The sequence below is a fragment of the Oncorhynchus kisutch genome, linkage group LG27 (genome assembly GCF_002021735.2).
Source record: "Oncorhynchus kisutch isolate 150728-3 linkage group LG27, Okis_V2, whole genome shotgun sequence".
Classification (NCBI taxonomy): Eukaryota; Metazoa; Chordata; class Actinopteri; order Salmoniformes; family Salmonidae; genus Oncorhynchus; species Oncorhynchus kisutch.
In genome coordinates, this window is record NC_034200.2 from 43,191,027 (window position 1) to 43,209,724 (window position 18,698).

The 18,698-nt window shown below is 42.2% G+C and overlaps 1 protein-coding gene across 1 annotated transcript in view; it reads left to right on the forward strand.

Moving 5' to 3' along the window:
- LOC109884233 (piezo-type mechanosensitive ion channel component 2-like) overlaps positions 1–10,708 on the forward strand; it is a 243,994-nt gene extending 233,286 nt beyond the window's left edge. Inside the window, exons 54-57 of the mRNA XM_031806768.1 lie at positions 1,145–1,261; positions 5,494–5,573; positions 8,296–8,500; positions 9,680–10,708. Coding sequence (XP_031662628.1) covers positions 1,145–1,261; positions 5,494–5,573; positions 8,296–8,500; positions 9,680–9,932 — 655 coding nt within the window. The 3' untranslated portion in view covers positions 9,933–10,708. The remainder of the gene's footprint in view (positions 1–1,144; positions 1,262–5,493; positions 5,574–8,295; positions 8,501–9,679) is intronic.
- The last annotated feature ends 7,990 nt before the right edge of the window (positions 10,709–18,698 follow it).

The window sequence follows — 18,698 nt, forward strand, 5'->3', positions numbered from 1 at the left end:
GAGTAGAGAATAGTAGAGTAGAGATCAGTAGAGTAGAGATCAGTAGAGTAGAGTAGAGTAGAGATCAGTAGAGTAGAGTAGAGAATAGTAGAGTAGAGAATAGTAGAGTAGAGTAGAGTAGAGTAGAGTAGAGAATAGTAGAGTAGAGTAGAGTAGAGTAGAGTAGAGTAGAGTAGAGAATAGTAGAGTAGAGTAGAGTAGAGAATAGTAGAGTAGAGATCAGTAGAGTAGAGTAGAGATCAGTAGAGTAGAGTAGAGTAGAGATCAGTAGAGTAGAGTAGAGAATAGTAGAGTAGAGTAGAGATTAGTAGAGTAGAGTAGAGATCAGTAGAGTAGAGTAGAGAATAGTAGAGTAGAGTAGAGATCAGTAGAGTAGAGTAGAGAATAGTAGAGTAGAGTAGAGAATAGTAGAGTAGAGTAGAGATCAGTAGAGTAGAGTAGAGAATAGTAGAGTAGAGTAGAGAATAGTAGAGTAGAGTAGAGATCAGTAGAGTAGAGTAGAGAATAGTAGAGTAGAGTAGAGAATAGTAGAGTAGAGTAGAGATCAGTAGAGTAGAGTAGAGAATAGTAGAGTAGAGTAGAGAATAGTAGAGTAGAGTAGAGATCAGTAGAGTAGAGTAGAGATCAGTAGAGTAGAGTAGAGATCAGTAGAGTAGAGTAGAGATCAGTAAGTAGAGTAGAGAATAGTAGAGTAGAGTAGAGAATAGTAGAGTAGAGTAGAGTAGAGTAGAGTAGAGATCAGTAGAGTAGAGTAGAGATCAGTAGAGTAGAGTAGAGAATAGTAGAGTAGAGTAGAGAATAGTAGAGTAGAGTAGAGAATAGTAGAGTAGAGTAGAGTAGAGTAGAGATCAGTAGAGTAGAGTAGAGAATAGTAGAGTAGAGTAGAGATCAGTAGAGTAGAGTAGAGATCAGTAGAGTAGAGTAGAGATCAGTAGAGTAGAGTAGAGAATAGTAGAGTAGAGTAGAGAATAGTAGAGTAGAGATCAGTAGAGTAGAGTAGAGAATAGTAGAGTAGAGATAAAAGGATCTTTATTTTCTCATCCATACAGATTCATTTTAGTCCCATAAATGTGTCATAATACTTTGGGCTTTATAATCTCATAAACCTGTTTGAGATGTGAAATGATCTGATCATTTCAATCAGGAACCTGACTCTGGGAGCGAAGGCTGAGTTTGCGACTGGGAAGAAAGTGACGTTCCTGGATGAGGCAACCAAACTGGAGCTGAGCCTACTGCTCAACGGGACCAGACGAGACAGAGTGTGAGTGTACTTTCTATTTATTTGTCAATTAATAAAAAAAATATATATATGTAGATATATCAAACTACTTTTATTCTATAGCTTGAATCTGGAGTTGAAACAATAATGAAGCTCAGCGTCTCTGTTTTGGAGAACTATAACCACTTTCAAAATTGTAACAATGTTTTTAGCCTATGCAGTGTTTGTTTACATTTACGTTGTTTACAAACATATATTTTGGGTTTCTGATGAAGTATGACAGTTGAATTAATAACCTGTTCACCCCACACGTACCTCTAGGGGTACCATCCCCCCCTGCTCAACTGACACAGTGGCGCACAGAATGCAAAAATATTCTTAGAAATATTTAACCTCCACACATTAACAAGTCCAATAGCTCAAATGAAAGATAAACACCTTGTTCATCTAGCCAGCAAGTCAGATTTCTAAAATGTTTTACGGCGAAAACATAGCACATATTTATGTCAAACCACCACCAAAAGATAGGCTAATTTACATAGCCATATTTGTAGAACAATAGATGCAATCATAAAAGCAGGATTAAAAGAAAAATAATTCACTAACCTTTTGAAAATCTTCATCAGACGACAGGAATAGGACATGTTATACAGTACATTTATGTTTTTTTCAATAATATGCAATTTATATCCATAAATCACTGTTTACATTGAACGTCATGTTCAAAAAATGCTACTAGAATGTCCGGAGAAATTATGATAACTCTGCCAGATAACAGAAATACACATCATAAACGTTGACTAAATATACATGTTCTACATATAGTTAGAAAGATACACTTCTTCTTAATAAAACAGCTGTGTTACATTTATTTTTAACGTTACAGAATTCGTTCACTTGTCAATAATATGAGACGGCGCTCATAGATTAGCAATATGGCTCCGCTATTTCGGAGTCCACAGAAACACATAATAACCACATAAATATTCCCTTACCTTTGCCGTTGTTCGATCAGAAGTCGTGGAAGAAGTCATACTTACCAAAACCAGCGTTTGCCTTTCAAATGTGTGTCTTTGGGTTATCAAACGAGACTAATTTCGGCTGAAATGCACCCAAAATTCTATGGGTTGCGCATCAAAACTTCAAAATTACATATTATATGTCGACTAAACTGGTCAAACTAAGTTCAGAATCGAGCTAAAACATGTTATAAACATACATAAAAATCCTTAGCCCGAAAGGAAAAGCCTATATCGTTTGGTGGATCTTGGAACGGAAGAGTATTCTGTATTCTGCCATAGCCTTAATGAGGCATTTATACCATACAACTTCAACACTGAGTCTAAAAAAGCATTATGTTCCTTTTAGACAGGCAATGGCACACATTTTAGCAAATAAACGTTTGTTTCACTTTGATGCCAGGTCTAAATGAACTATTTACCATTAATTACCATGAATTGTTTGATTTGTTACATTCAGTGGTGGAAAAAGTACCCAATTGTCATACTCAAGTATAAGGAAAGATACCTTAAAAGAAAATGACTCAAGTAAAAATTAAAGTCACCCAGTAAAATACTACTTGAATAAAAGTCTAAAAGTATTTGGTTTTAAATATACAAGTATAAATCATTTCAAATTCCTTATAGTGATCCCTTCGCGCGCCAATCCCGTTAATGGGCTTGATTTGACAACACCCAGTGAAATAGCAGTGCGCCAAATTCAAATACACAAATACTCATAATAATAATTAATAAAACATACAAGTGTTGTACATCGGTTTAAAGATGAACTTCTTGTTAATCCAGCCACAGTGTCAGATTTCAAAAAGGCTTTACGGCGAAAGCAAACCATGCTATTATCTGAGGACAGCACCCCATCAAACAAACACATGAAAATCATACTTCAACCGCCAGGCACGACACAAAACTCAGAAATAGTTTAGATTTCCCTTCACTGAAAAACAGTCTTAGACCATTATTCCTCCTCCACCAAACTGTACAGTTGGCGCTATGCATTCGACCAGGTAGTATTCTCATGGCATCCGCCAAACCCAGATTCGTCCGTCATACTGCCAGATGGTGAAGCGTGATTCATCACGCCAGAGAACAGCTTTCCACTGCTCCAGAGTCCAATAGCGGTGAGCCATGTAAACCCCAACAAACAGTTATTGTGCTGACGTTGCTTCCAGTCCACATGCTTTTGTGTGTAATAGTGTAACATATTTCATCTAATAAGCTGCATGCAATCCAGAGTCATAGTGGGAGGACCACGATATGATGGTGATTATATCAATATTTGCACATAAAAGCGTTTCCTCCGCCATTTCTCACATAATTAATTTTACTGACACAAAAAGATCTCACCTTGTCTAGCGTATGTTATCTTGTCGACATTTGGAAAGTTTACAGAAAAAATTGCTGTTTCCATCAGGCCTGTTGTGACATTTTGTGTCCAACCTACTCTACTCGCAAAAAAGGTTGGATGGAAACCTGGTTACTGTGTGTAAATGATAACAGGTTAGTGCAGGAAATTGATTAAATTGCAGAAAGTAAATGCTGGAATTAAACAATTAACTATGAGCAAATGAGCAAAAGCTGTGTGCATTAAGGAAATAGACGACTGGCTCAAATAGAAGCCTGTCTTTAAAACCTCTTGAGACTAGGGGGCAGTATTTTGATGTTTGGATGAAAAACGTGCCCAAAGTAAACTGCCTATTTCTCAGGCTCAGAAGCGAGAATATGCATATAATTAGCAGATTAGAATAGAAAACACTCTAAAGTTTCCAAAACTGTCAAAATATTGTCTGTGAGTATAACAGAACTGATATTGCAGGCGAAAACCTGGGGAAAATCCAACCAGGAAGTGCTGATACGTCTCTTTTCCATTGCAAGCCTATCCTCCATTTACAGGGATATCAACCAGATTCCTTTCCCTATGGCTTCCACAAGGTGTGAGCAGTCTTTAGACATAGTTTCAGGCTTTTATTCTGAAAAATTAGCGAGAATGTTCACATCGCGTCAGTGGATAGCTAGGTGTCCCCAGATTTGTGCATGCGAGAGCCACTGGAGCGAGACCTTTTCTCTCTCTCTCTCCTATTGAAAAGGCTACCGTCCGGTTGAAATATTATCGATTATTTATTGTAAAAACAACCTGGGGATTGATTATAAAAAAACGTTTGACATGTTTCCACGAACTTTACGGATACTATTTGTAATTTTCATCTGCCCGTCATGACCGAAAGAGCCTGTGGATTACTAAACAAAACGCGCCAATCAAATGGAGGTTTTTGGATATAAAGAGAATCTTTATTGAACAAAACGAAAATGTATTGTGTAACTGGTAGTCTCGTGAGTGCAAACATACGAAGATCATCAAAGGTAAGAGATTAATTGTATTGCTTTTCTGACTTTCGTGACCAATCTACTTTGCTCCTAGCTGTTTGTAATGTTTTGTCTGCTGAGAGCTGTCCTCACATAATCGCATGGTTTGATTTCACCGTAAAGCTTTTTTGAAATCTGACACGTTAAGTGGATTAACAACAAGCTAAACTGTGTTTTGGTATATTGCACTTATGATTTCATGAAAATTAAATATTTTTAGTAATTTGAATTTGGCGCTCTGCAATTCACCGGATGTTGACGAAAATGATCCCGCTAAAGGGATCGGTGTGCCAAGATTAATAAGCGCCTGTTCAGTGATTTACACAAATAAAGGCCCAGGCTATTAATTGAAGTTTTACAGCTTTTTCCTCAGAACAGCCTCAGTTCGTCAGGACTCTACAAGGTGTCTTAAGCATTCCACAGGGATGCTGGCCCATGTTGACTCCAATGCTTCCCACAGTTGTGTAAAGTTGGCTAGGTGTTGGACCATTCTTGATAAACACAGCAACCTACCCTGCTCAAAGGCACTTCAATATTTTGTCTTGCCCATTCATCCTCTGAATGGCACAGATACACAATCCATGTCTCAATTGTCTCAAGGCTTAAAAGTCCTTCTATAACTGGTCTCCTCCCCTTCATCTACACTGATTGAAGTGGATTGAACAAGTGACATCAATAAGGGATCACAGCTTTCACCTGGATTCACCTGGTCAGTCTACGTCATGGAAAGAGCAGGTGTTCTTAATGTGTTGTGTACTCAGTGTATATCATTTATTTATAAATCCCAAAATGGATGTCATAAGTATTCTAGCTTTATAAACTTAATCTGACATATTTCTCTATGTCATAACGGTTGTTAGTAACAAACAGCCTGTTGTGTTCTTCTGTTACCAGGGTGATAAAGCACGTCTTCCCGCGGTACCTCCGAGCCCCTAGTGACTCCGAGGCCAAGCCAATAGAACAACTGTATAAAGGTAAAGCAGCATTTAAACACCGTGTGCCGAGATATTTGTGTGTGGGGGGGGGGGGATCTCTATTGAGGGCACGTGCTTGGGAGTCCAAGAATAAAGATGCCATTTAAACTGTAAACATGCATTACCTTTCAATGTGACGTGAACACAACCAGTCGTGATATTTTCATATGATTGTCTAAACAAATCACTGCAAAAAGCAGGCTACCTGCATGTTCGTCCAAAATAATTCCAGCATCCAAACTGCATGTGTACTTGTGCATGTAAATAGACATCTGTTACAAAACACCTGAAGTGTTCCTAGTGACATTCAGCTATTGAGTAGGTCTATATTCAGTAGGTCTATATCGATTAGGTCTATATCGATTAGGTCTATATCGAGTAGGTCTATATCGATTAGTTCTATATTGAGTAGGTCTATATCGATTAGGTCTATATTGAGTAGGTCTATATCGATTAGGTCTATATCGAGTAGGTCTATATCGATTAGGTCTATATTGAGTAGGTCTATATTGAGTAGGTCTATATCGATTAGGTCTATATTGAGTAGGTCTATATCGATTAGGTCTATATCGATTAGGTCTATATTGATTAGGTCTATATTGACTGATGCGTCTTGCTGACAAATGTAACTTTTTTGTAGCCTGAAAAGTCAGGACACCTCAAATGGGGCTAAAACTGTCCCGGAAAAACGTGATGAACCACGCAGTCAACCTACTAGACTAGACAACAATGTGCCTTAAAACATGATGGTCACCTCAACACACAGTCAACACACAGTGAACCTACTAGACTAGACAACAATGTGCCTTATAACATGATGGTCAACCTAACACACAGTCAACACATAGTCAACACGCAGTCAACACACAGTCAACACACAGTCAACACACAGTGAACCTACTAGACTAGACAACAATGTGCCTTATAACATGATGGTCAACCTAACACACAGTCAATATACAGTCAACACACAGTGAACCTACTAGACGACAATGTGCCTTAATGGTCAACCTAACACACAGTCAACACGCAGTGAACCTACTAGACTAGGACGACAATGTGTATGACATTCACCCGACCATTTCGGTTCGTAACAGGATGTTGGGAAGAGTGGTCTGTTTGTCTTGAGGAAGGCTTGACAGGACCGCTGTCAATTACAGAATGTGTACATCTTGACATGGAATGTCATGAGTTATCCACTCGTGTGTAACAGTTTTCTTCTGGTGAAAGAGAGGCGGACCAAAATGCAGCGTGGTGGTTATTCATGTTTAATTTATAAAGACACTACACATGAATAAACAATAAACGTGCGAAAACCTAAACAGTCCTATCTGGTGCAAACACAGAGACAGGAACAATCACCCACAAACACACAGTGAAACCCAGGCTACCTAAGTATGATTCTCAATCAGAGACAACTAATGACACCTGCCACTGATTGAGAACCATACTAGGCCGAATAGAAATACCCAAACCAGACACAGAACATAGAATGCCCACCCAGCTCACGTCCTGACCAACACTAAAACAAGGAAAACACATACGAACGATGGTCAGAACGTGACATCGTGGGCTCAACTACACAACAAAACGTTCAATCTAATGCTTTGGAATAAAGGCCATTTTATTTAAATCAAGGACGCACGGCGAACAAATGGAGAAAATGAGGAAGTCAAAACGAAATTGGATGCATAAAGGAGCTCAACTTCATCTCTACTGAATGGACAGCGTGTCATATAGAAATACATGGATTAAACCATGACAGAGAGATGGGGGTGTTCCTTTCATCTGGAGGCTTTTATTTTCACATGTACCACTGCATTGTAAACAAATACCCTGTGTCGGGTGCCATCTTTCGGACGGGACGTTAAACGGGTGTCCTGACTGTCTGAGGTCATTAAAGATCCCATGGCTCTTATTGTAAGAGTAGGGGTGTTGACCCCGGTGTCCTGGCTAAGTTCCCAATCTGGCCCTCAAACCATCACGGTCACCTAATAATCCCCAGTTTACAATTGGCTCATTCATCCCTCTCCTCTCCCCTGTAACTATTCCCCAGGTCGTTGCTGTAAATGAGAACGTGTTCTCAGTCAACTTACCTGGTGAAATAACGGATGAATAAAAAAATATAGAAGAAAGATTAAATTAGCATTATTTAGAGACCCCTCAAAGTTGGACTATTGTTGCATTTAGGGGAGCCGAGCCCCCCCCTCCCCTGTTTACATTTTAGTCATTTAAGCAGACACTCTTATCCAGAGCGTCTTACAGTCGTGGGTGTATACATTCTTTATATGGGTCCCCCTAGTGTTGCAAGCTCCATGCTTTACCAACTGAGACACCACCTCAATACATGTTTACACTAGTCAAATATACAAGACATTAAAAACAGGACAGTCTATCTTTATAGCTGAATATCATGATCGTGGTGTTTTTTTTTGTTGTCAATCAATTTACTGTGTTATCGTGTTGTGTTACTGCGTTTGTTGTCAATCATATTCTTTTGACGCCAAAACCTTTCCACAACAACAACAAAAAATCCGAACAACAACAAAAAAATGCTAATTCTGCTCCTCCTCCTCTAGAGCATCAAATACAAGATGTCATTTTATTATATTATATTTCATCCTATTCATTCAGAGGTGTATATGACCATTAAAAACAATATTTTATTTTATTGGATTCTATTTTGTTATATTATATTATATTTCATTCTATTCAATTCCAGAGAAGGTGTACATGAGCATCACTTTGGCGTTGGAACGTTCCCATAACGACTCAGCAGAGGTCCAGGAGTGGTGGATCGTGAACCAGACAGATCCGGGACAGATCAGCGTTCGTAGGCCCAAGCACCTGTACGACGCTGGGCTGGAGCTCTATGTCTTCAGTGACCAGGTCAGCCCTCCTAGTCTGGGTTTCCTGGCTGGATACGGGTGAGTAGACAACAAAAAAACAGAACAGGACAGTAGCATGGAATGGCATAATATAGCATCACGTCACACAAGTATTTAATTTGATCTCATGAAAGTATCGGCTCCTGTAAGCCATCCGCTAACCAGGCAGTAGCTTGTGTCCATCCCATCAATCGGCTCCTGTAAGCCATCCGCTAACCAGGCAGTAGCTTGTGTCCATCCCATCAATCGGCTCCTGTAAGCCATCCGCTAACCAGGCAGTAGCTTGTGTCCATCCCATCAATCGGCTCCTGTAAGCCATCCGCTAACCAGGCAGTAGCTTGTGTCCATCCCATCAATCGGCTCCTGTAAGCCATCCGCTAACCAGGCAGTAGCTTGTGTCCATCCCATCAATCGGCTCCTGTAAGCCATCCGCTAACCAGGCAGTAGCTTGTGTCCATCCCATCAATCGGCTTCTGTAAGCCATCCGCTAACCAGGGGGTAGCTTGTGTCCATCCCATCAATCGGCTCCTGTAAGCCATCCGCTAACCAGGCAGTAGCTTGTGTCCATCCCATCAATCGGCTCCTGTAAGCCATCCGCTAACCAGGCAGTAGCTTGTGTCCATCCCATCAATCGGCTCCTGTAAGCCATCCGCTAACCAGGCAGTAGCTTGTGTCCATCCCATCAATCGGCTCCTGTAAGCCATCCGCTAACCAGGCAGTAGCTTGTGTCCATCCCATCACATAGCAGACAGGCCCTGTAGTGCAGGTGTACCAGTCAATTAAAAAAAATATATATATTTCACCTTTATTTATCCAGGTAGGCTAGTTGAGAACAAGTTCTCATTTACAACTGCGACCTGGCCAAGATAAAGAAAAGCAGTGCGACAAAAACAGCACACACAGAGTTAAACATGGAATAAACAAACGTACAGTCAATAACACAATAGAAAAATCAATGTACAGTGTGTGCAAATGTAGTAAGAATTGGGAGGTAAGGCAATAAATAGGCCAATAGTGGCGAAATAATTACAATATAGCAGTTAAACACGGGAGTGATTGATGCGCAGATGATGATGTGCAAGTAGAGATACTTACTCCAACATAGATAGTTAGTAAAATACCCATAGAATTTTGAATAAGAAAATGTATACTCTGTACTGTGCTGTGTATAATGGACATAACTACATTAACTAAGTATGTATGGATCTTTCCCTCCAGGATCATGGGTCTGTACGCCTCCGTGGTGCTAGTCATCGGTAAGTTTGTCCGTGAGTTCTTCAGCGGTGTCTCCCACACCATCATGTTCGAGGAGCTGCCCAACGTGGACCGCATCCTGAAGCTCTGCACTGACATCTTCCTGGTCCGAGAGACGGGAGAGCTGGACCTGGAGGAAGACATGTACGCTAAACTCATCTTCCTCTATCGCTCGCCTGAGACTATTATCAAATGGACCAGGGACAAGACTCAGTGAGCCTGGTTGTATAGGGTAGTTATCCATTAACGTGGATAGAAGTTTAACAGTGTTTCTCAACCACTGACTAGTCCGTGAATACTTGACCAATCTCTGGGACGTTGATGTTACTGACTGACCTGAGAACTATTCTTAAGTGTTATTGATTTTTATGTAAGAAAGGAAGGAAGGACCAAAGCTTGCCAGTCCCTGTTGAGAAAACGGTTGAGAAACACTGCCTTAGAACACAAAAAAACAAACTTTTCCTGATTGGAGCTCCTGGTTCATGTGATTGTGCAATATTATAGAGTTCTTCATCATGTCCCCCGAGACGACCATTTTGAAGGATGTTTTCATTGCTACATACGAGACGGCCATTTTGAAAGATGTCATTGCTACATACGAGACGGCCATTTTGAAAGATGTTGTCATTGATACATACGACGGCCCTTTTGAAGGATGTTGTCATTGCTACATATGAGACGGCCATTTTGAAGGATGTTGTCATTGCTACATACAAGACGGCCATTTTGAAGGATGTTGTCATTGCTACATACGAGACGGCCATTTTGAAGGATGTTGTCATTGCTACATACGAGACGGCCATTTTGAAGGATGTTGTCATTGCTACATACGAGACGGCCATTTTGAAGGGTGTTGTCATTATTCCACACAAGACGACCAAGATTGCAGGCGACTACGCCATCTTGTTAATGTCTAAAACAGAGAGCTACTTCAAAAGACGCTAATGACAATCTATACTTGCCTTATTTAGTTTGTTTGTATGAGAAACTAAACCTGTGTTAATGATTTCTCAGGAAAGGACAAGAGTTGTTGTTTCATCAAGAAATGTTTCACTTTTACTCAATGTAATGTTTAGAGTATAGATACTTTAATATGTTGTTTTGGTAGCTAATGGTTGAATTGATTTACCTACTTAAAGATCATAAAAAGATGAGAATAATATAAAATAATATAATATAAAAACTGTGATAGATTCAAGATTGATGTTGGTCTATTTCCTGTTGGGGGGGGGGGAGACCACTCCAGACTGTCTGTAAGTAATTGAGAAGAAGAACATGTTCTTTATCCAAATTGAAACCCTCCAGTATGTTTTTATCAAGGCCCATATAAGGATCTGGTCAAAGGTAGTTCACTGAATATTAACGCATCTTTTGACCAATGGGTACAATGATATGTTAATTGTGTAGATAGTCAGATCTTCTCCTGATTGAGTACTGGCACCTCTTATAGAATATTGTCTTCAAAGTATTGCAGAGTACTGGGCACCTAAACATGAGTACTTACATGTATTGCAATCAACTTCAATGGCTGAATACAGGCTCTGTTCAGGATACAGCTGCTATTAAATCATGTTATTATACTGTTCTCTCTGGCTCCAAGGACACATTTAGAGAGGCTTCTCCTCAGACACCACACCCACACACAGTTGATCTTCTACAGTTTGACCTAAGCCCGAGGCAGTGGGTGTATTTTGAATCAAGAGTATATACTGTATCATGAAGCTACTGAACTGTCTGGAGCGTTCTCGTGGACACTGTTGCTGGACTCATCCATTGTTCAACCACCGATTTGTAGAACTCTCATCTCATGTACAGAATGACTTCCGTATGACTTCAATAGGAAGTAGTACTTAAGAAATGGAGAAAACAGCCATTCATACAAAAACACAAACACGCATTGTTTTGTTTGGACCTTTGGTTCCGAGCTATGCATCAGAGGACATTGTTTTGTTTGGACCTTTGGTTCCGAGCTATGCACCAGAGGACATTGTTTTGTTTGGACCTTTGGTTCCGAGCTATGCACCAGAGGACATTGTTTTGTTTGGACCTTTGGTTCCGAGCTATGCACCAGAGGACATTGTTTTGTTTGGACCTTTGGTTCCGAGCTATGCATCAGAGGACATTGTTTTGTTTGGACCTTTGGTTCCGAGCTATGCATCAGAGGACATTGTTTTGTTTGGACCTTTGGTTCCGAGCTATGCATCAGAGGACATTGTTTTGTTTGGACCTTTGGTTCCGAGCTATGCACCAGAGGACATTGTTTTGTTTGGACCTTTGGTTCCGAGCTATGCATCAGAGGACATTGTAGCATGAAAGAAAACGTCCAGTATTGTCATGAATAATTTTCCATTACATACATAACTGTTTTAGGGAGGGAGGGAAGGGGGTGAGGGGGGATTAAATGTAAACTGTCTCTCTGTCTTAAAGGAGCTTTAATAAAAGTAGTTGTATGTTTAAAGGTATAAAACATGGTATAGCCATGGTCCAGTTTTAAAGGGATGGTTTTAATGGTCCAGTTGTATGTTTAAAGGTATAAAACATGGTATAGCCATGGTCCAGTTTTAAAGGGATGGTTTTAATGGTCCAGTTGTATGTTTAAAGGTATAAAACATGGTATAGCCATGGTCCAGTTTTAAAGGGATGGTTTTAATGGTCCAGTTGTATGTTTAAAGGTATAAAACATGGTATAGCCATGGTCCAGTTTTAAAGGGATGGTTTTAATGGTCCAGTTGTATGTTTAAAGGTATAAAACATGGTATAGCTATGGTCCAGTTTTAAAGGGATGGTTTTAATGGTCCAGTTGTATGTTTAAAGGTATAAAACATGGTATAGCCATGGTCCAGTTTTAAAGGGATGGTTTTAATGGTCCAGTTGTATGTTTAAAGGTATAAAACATGGTATAGCTATGGTCCAGTTTTAAAGGGATGGTTTTAATGGTCCAGTTGTATGTTTAAAGGTATAAAACATGGTATAGCCATGGTCCAGTTTTAAAGGGATGGTTTTAATGGTCCAGTTGTATGTTTAAAGGTATAAAACATGGTATAGCTATGGTCCAGTTTTAAAGGGATGGTTTTAATGGTCCAGTTGTATGTTTAAAGGTATAAAACATGGTATAGCTATGGTCCAGTTTTAAAGGGATGGTTTTAATGGTCCAGTTGTATGTTTAAAGGTATAAAACATGGTATAGCTATGGTCCAGTTTTAAAGGGATGGTTTTAATGGTCCAGTTGTATGTTTAAAGGTATAAAACATGGTATAGCTATGGTCCAGTTTTAAAGGGATGGTTTTAATGGTCCAGTTGTATGTTTAAAGGTATAAAACATGGTATAGCCATGGTCCAGTTTTAAAGGGATGGTTTTAATGGTCCAGTTGTATGTTTAAAGGTATAAAACATGGTATAGCCATGGTCCAGTTTTAAAGGGATGGTTTTAATGGTCCAGTTGTATGTTTAAAGGTATAAAACATGGTATAGCTATGGTCCAGTTTTAAAGGGATGGTTTTAATGGTCCAGTTGTATGTTTAAAGGTATAAAACATGGTATAGCTATGGTCCAGTTTTAAAGGGATGGTTTTAATGGTCCAGTTGTATGTTTAAAGGTATAAAACATGGTATAGCCATGGTCCAGTTTTAAAGGGATGGTTTTAATGGTCCAGTTGTATGTTTAAAGGTATAAAACATGGTATAGCTATGGTCCAGTTTTAAAGGGATGGTTTTAATGGTCCAGTTGTATGTTTAAAGGTATAAAACATGGTATAGCTATGGTCCAGTTTTAAAGGGATGGTTTTAATGGTCCAGTTGTATGTTTAAAGGTATAAAACATGGTATAGCCATGGTCCAGTTTTAAAGGGATGGTTTTAATGGTCCAGTTGTATGTTTAAAGGTATAAAACATGGTATAGCCATGGTCCAGTTTTAAAGGGATGGTTTTAATGGTCCAGTTGTATGTTTAAAGGTATAAAACATGGTATAGCTATGGTCCAGTTTTAAAGGGATGGTTTTAATGGTCCAGTTGTATGTTTAAAGGTATAAAACATGGTATAGCCATGGTCCAGTTTTAAAGGGATGGTTTTAATGGTCCAGTTGTATGTTTAAAGGTATAAAACATGGTATAGCCATGGTCCAGTTTTAAAGGGATGGTTTTAATGGTCCAGTTGTATGTTTAAAGGTATAAAACATGGTATAGCTATGGTCCAGTTTTAAAGGGATGGTTTTAATGGTCCAGTTGTATGTTTAAAGGTATAAAACATGGTATAGCTATGGTCCAGTTTTAAAGGGATGGTTTTAATGGTCCAGTTGTATGTTTAAAGGTATAAAACATGGTATAGCCATGGTCCAGTTTTAAAGGGATGGTTTTAATGGTCCAGTTGTATGTTTAAAGGTATAAAACATGGTATAGCTATGGTCCAGTTTTAAAGGGATGGTTTTAATGGTCCAGTTGTATGTTTAAAGGTATAAAACATGGTATAGCTATGGTCCAGTTTTAAAGGGATGGTTTTAATGGTCCAGTTGTATGTTTAAAGGTATAAAACATGGTATAGCCATGGTCCAGTTTTAAAGGGATGGTTTTAATGGTCCAGTTGTATGTTTAAAGGTATAAAACATGGTATAGCTATGGTCCAGTTTTAAAGGGATGGTTTTAATGGTCCAGTTGTATGTTTAAAGGTATAAAACATGGTATAGCCATGGTCCAGTTTTAAAGGGATGGTTTTAATGGTCCAGTTGTATGTTTAAAGGTATAAAACATGGTATAGCCATGGTCCAGTTTTAAAGGGATGGTTTTAATGGTCCAGTTGTATGTTTAAAGGTATAAAACATGGTATAGCCATGGTCCAGTTTTAAAGGGATGGTTTTAATGGTCCAGTTGTATGTTTAAAGGTATAAAACATGGTATAGCCATGGTCCAGTTTTAAAGGGATGGTTTTAATGGTCCAGTTGTATGTTTAAAGGTATAAAACATGGTATAGCCATGGTCCACTTTTAAAGGGATGGTTTTAATGGTCCAGTTGTATGTTTAAAGGTATAAAACATGGTATAGCCATGGTCCAGTTTTAAAGGGATGGTTTTAATGGTCCAGTTGTATGTTTAAAGGTATAAAACATGGTATAGCCATGGTCCACTTTTAAAGGGATGGTTTTAATGGTCCAGTTGTATGTTTAAAGGTATAAAACATGGTATAGCTATGGTCCAGTTTTAAAGGGATGGTTTTAATGGTCCAGTTGTATGTTTAAAGGTATAAAACATGGTATAGCTATGGTCCAGTTTTAAAGGGATGGTTTTAATGGTCCAGTTGTATGTTTAAAGGTATAAAACATGGTATAGCTATGGTCCAGTTTTAAAGGGATGGTTTTAATGGTCCAGTTGTATGTTTAAAGGTATAAAACATGGTATAGCTATGGTCCAGTTTTAAAGGGATGGTTTTAATGGTCCAGTTGTATGTTTAAAGGTATAAAACATGGTATAGCTATGGTCCAGTTTTAAAGGGATGGTTTTAATGGTCCAGTTGTATGTTTAAAGGTATAAAACATGGTATAGCTATGGTCCAGTTTTAAAGGGATGGTTTTAATGGTCCAGTTGTATGTTTAAAGGTATAAAACATGGTATAGCCATGGTCCAGTTTTAAAGGGATGGTTTTAATGGTCCAGTTGTATGTTTAAAGGTATAAAACATGGTATAGCTATGGTCCAGTTTTAAAGGGATGGTTTTAATGGTCCAGTTGTATGTTTAAAGGTATAAAACATGGTATAGCTATGGTCCAGTTTTAAAGGGATGGTTTTAATGGTCCAGTTGTATGTTTAAAGGTATAAAACATGGTATAGCTATGGTCCAGTTTTAAAGGGATGGTTTTAATGGTCCAGTTGTATGTTTAACCCTTGTATGGAGTTTGGGTCTGTAGGACCCATTTTCAATGTTTACAAAAAGAAAAATGATACAATGAATAATCTTTTCAACCGGCGACTCATTGGCTTTGGCTCATTTTCTGTGAAGAACATGTCAAATAAACACACACATACACAAAAACATTTATTACATATGTGGTGTTCAGGTCCACTGGACCCGAGGGTAATAAAAGTGTGGAAAAGTGTGTGTGTAGGTGAAAACAAGTACAAATGAAATGAAAAAGTAAGCTGTGTGCCTTCACTCGGTCTTCCTCCTCTCTGGGCCTGCTGTCCGCCTGTCTCCCTGTCTCCCTGCCTGTCCGCCTGTCTCCCTGCCTGTCTGTCTGTCTCCCTGCCTGTCTGTCTCCCTGCCTGTCTGTCTGTCTGTCTGTCTGTCTCCCTGCCTGTCTCCCTGTCTGTCTGTCTGTCTCCCTGCCTGTCTGTCTGTCTGTCTCCCTGCCTGTCTGTCTGTCTGTCTCCCTGTCTGTCTCCCTGTCTCCCTGCCTGTCCGCCTGTCTCCCTGCCTGTCTGTCTGTCTCCCTGCCTGTCTGTCTCCCTGCCTGTCTGTCTCCCTGCCTGTCTGTCTGTCTGTCTCCCTGCCTGTCTCCCTGTCTCCCTGCCTGTCTGTCTGTCTCCCTGCCTGTCTGTCTGTCTGTCTCCCTGTCTGTCTCCCTGTCTCCCTGCCTGTCTGTCTGTCTCCCTGCCTGTCTGTCTGTCTCCCTGCCTGTCCGCCTGTCTCCCTGCCTGTCTGTCTGTCTCCCTGCCTGTCTGTCTCCCTGCCTGTCTATCTCCCTGCCTGTCTGTCTGTCTCCCTGCCTGTCTCCCTGTCTCCCTGCCTGTCTGTCTGTCTCCCTGCCTGTCTGTCTGTCTCCCTGCCTGTCTGTCTCCCTGCCTGTCTGTCTCCCTGCCTGTCTGTCTGTCTCCCTGTCTGTCTCCCTGTCTCCCTGCCTGTCTCCCTGTCTGTCTCCCTGTCTCCCTGCCTGTCTGTCTGTCTCCCTGCCTGTCTGTCTGTCTCCCTGTCTGTCTGTCTGTCTCCCTGCCTGTCTATCTCCCTGCCTGTCTGTCTGTCTCCCTGCCTGTCTCCCTGTCTCCCTGCCTGTCTGTCTGTCTCCCTGCCTGTCTGTCTGTCTCCCTGCCTGTCTGTCTGTCTGTCTCCCTGCCTGTCTCCCTGTCTGTCTCCCTGTCTCCCTGCCTGTCTGTCTGTCTCCCTGCCTGTCTGTCTGTCTCCCTGTCTGTCTCCCTGTCTGTCTGTCTGTCTCCCTGCCTGTCTATCTCCCTGCCTGTCTGTCTGTCTCCCTGCCTGTCTCCCTGTCTCCCTGCCTGTCTGTCTGTCTCCCTGCCTGTCTGTCTGTCTCCCTGCCTGTCTGTCTCCCTGCCTGTCTGTCTCCCTGCCTGTCTGTCTGTCTGTCTGTCTGTCTGTCTCCCTGTCTCCCTGCCTCCCTGCCTGTCTCCCTGTCTGTCTCCCTGTCTCCCTGCCTGTCTGTCTGTCTCCCTGCCTGTCTGTCTGTCTCCCTGTCTGTCTCCCTGCCTGTCTGTCTGTCTCCCTGCCTGTCTCCCTGTCTCCCTGCCTGTCTCCCTGTCTCCCTGCCTGTCTCCCTGCCTGTCTCCCTGTCTCCCTGCCTGTCTCCCTGTCTCCCTGCCTGTCTGTCTGTCTCCCTGCCTGTCTGTCTCCCTGCCTGTCTGTCTCCCTGTCTCCCTGCCTGTCTCCCTGTCTGTCTCCCTGCCTGTCTGTCTGTCTCCCTGCCTGTCTGTCTGTCTCCCTGTCTGTCTCCCTGTCTGTCTGTCTGTCTCCCTGCCTGTCTGTCTCCCTGCCTGTCTATCTCCCTGCCTGTCTGTCTGTCTCCCTGCCTGTCTCCCTGCCTGTCTCCCTGCCTGTCTCCCTGCCTGTCTCCCTGTCTCCCTGCCTGTCTGTCTGTCTCCCTGTCTCCCTGCAGGTGCAAATTGGGGGAGGGACATAACAAATAAATAGCTTTGCATGTGTGGTTCCTTACCACAATCAGTATGGCAAAAATAATCTCTGCTCAGAGGGCTTTAGAAATATTTTTTGTAGAGAGAGAAGCTAGCATGGAAGGAGTGTCTTACACTTTGGAAGATGAGGATCATGTCATATAAGGATCATGTCTCTGTCAATTCAGAGTCTGACAGTGAGTTGGAGGATGAGATTGACCCTTAGCCAGCCCCAGGACCAGCCCACCAGCGACCAGCCCACCAGCAACCAGCCCTTCAGCAACCAGCCCCAGTACCAGCCCTTCAGCAACCAGCTCATCAGCAACCAGGACCAGCCCATCAGCAACCAGCCCCAGGACCAGCCCGTCAGCAACCAGCCTCAGGACCAGGACCAGCCCGTCAGCAGCCAGCCCCAGGATCAGCCCATCAGCAGCCAGCCCCAGGACCAGCCCGTCAGTAACCAGCCCCAGGACCAGCCCGTCAGCAACCAGCTCATCAGCAACCAGGACCAGGACTAGCCCGTCAGCAGCCAGCCCCAGGACCAGCCCATCAGCAGCCAGCCCCAGGACCAACCCATCAGCAACCAGCCCAAGGACCAGCCCGTCAGCAACCAGCCCCAGGACCAGCCCGTCAGCAACCAGCCCCAGGACCAGCCCGTCAGCAACTAGCTCATCAGCAACCAGGACCAGCCCGTCAGCAACCAGCCTCAGGACCAGGACCAGCCCGTCAGCAGCCAGCCCCAGGATCAGCCCATCAGCAGCCAGCCCCAGGACCAGCCCATCAGCAGCCAGCCCCAGGACCAGCCCGTCAGCAACCAGCCCCAGGACCAGCCCGTCAGCAACCAGCTCATCAGCAACCAGGACCAGCCCGTCAGCAGCCAGCCCCAGGACCAGCCCATCAGCAGCCAGCCCCAGGACCAACCCATCAGCAACCAGCCCAAGGACCAGCCCGTCAGCAACCAGCCCCAGGACCAGCCCGTCAGCAACCAGCCCCAGGACCAGCCCGTCAGCAACTAGCTCATCAGCAACCAGGACCAGCCCGTCAGCAACCAGCCTCAGGACCAGGACCAGCCCGTCAGCAGCCAGCCCCAGGATCAGCCCATCAGCAGCCAGCCCCAGGACCAGCCCGTCAGCAACCAGCCCCAGGACCAGCTCATCATCAA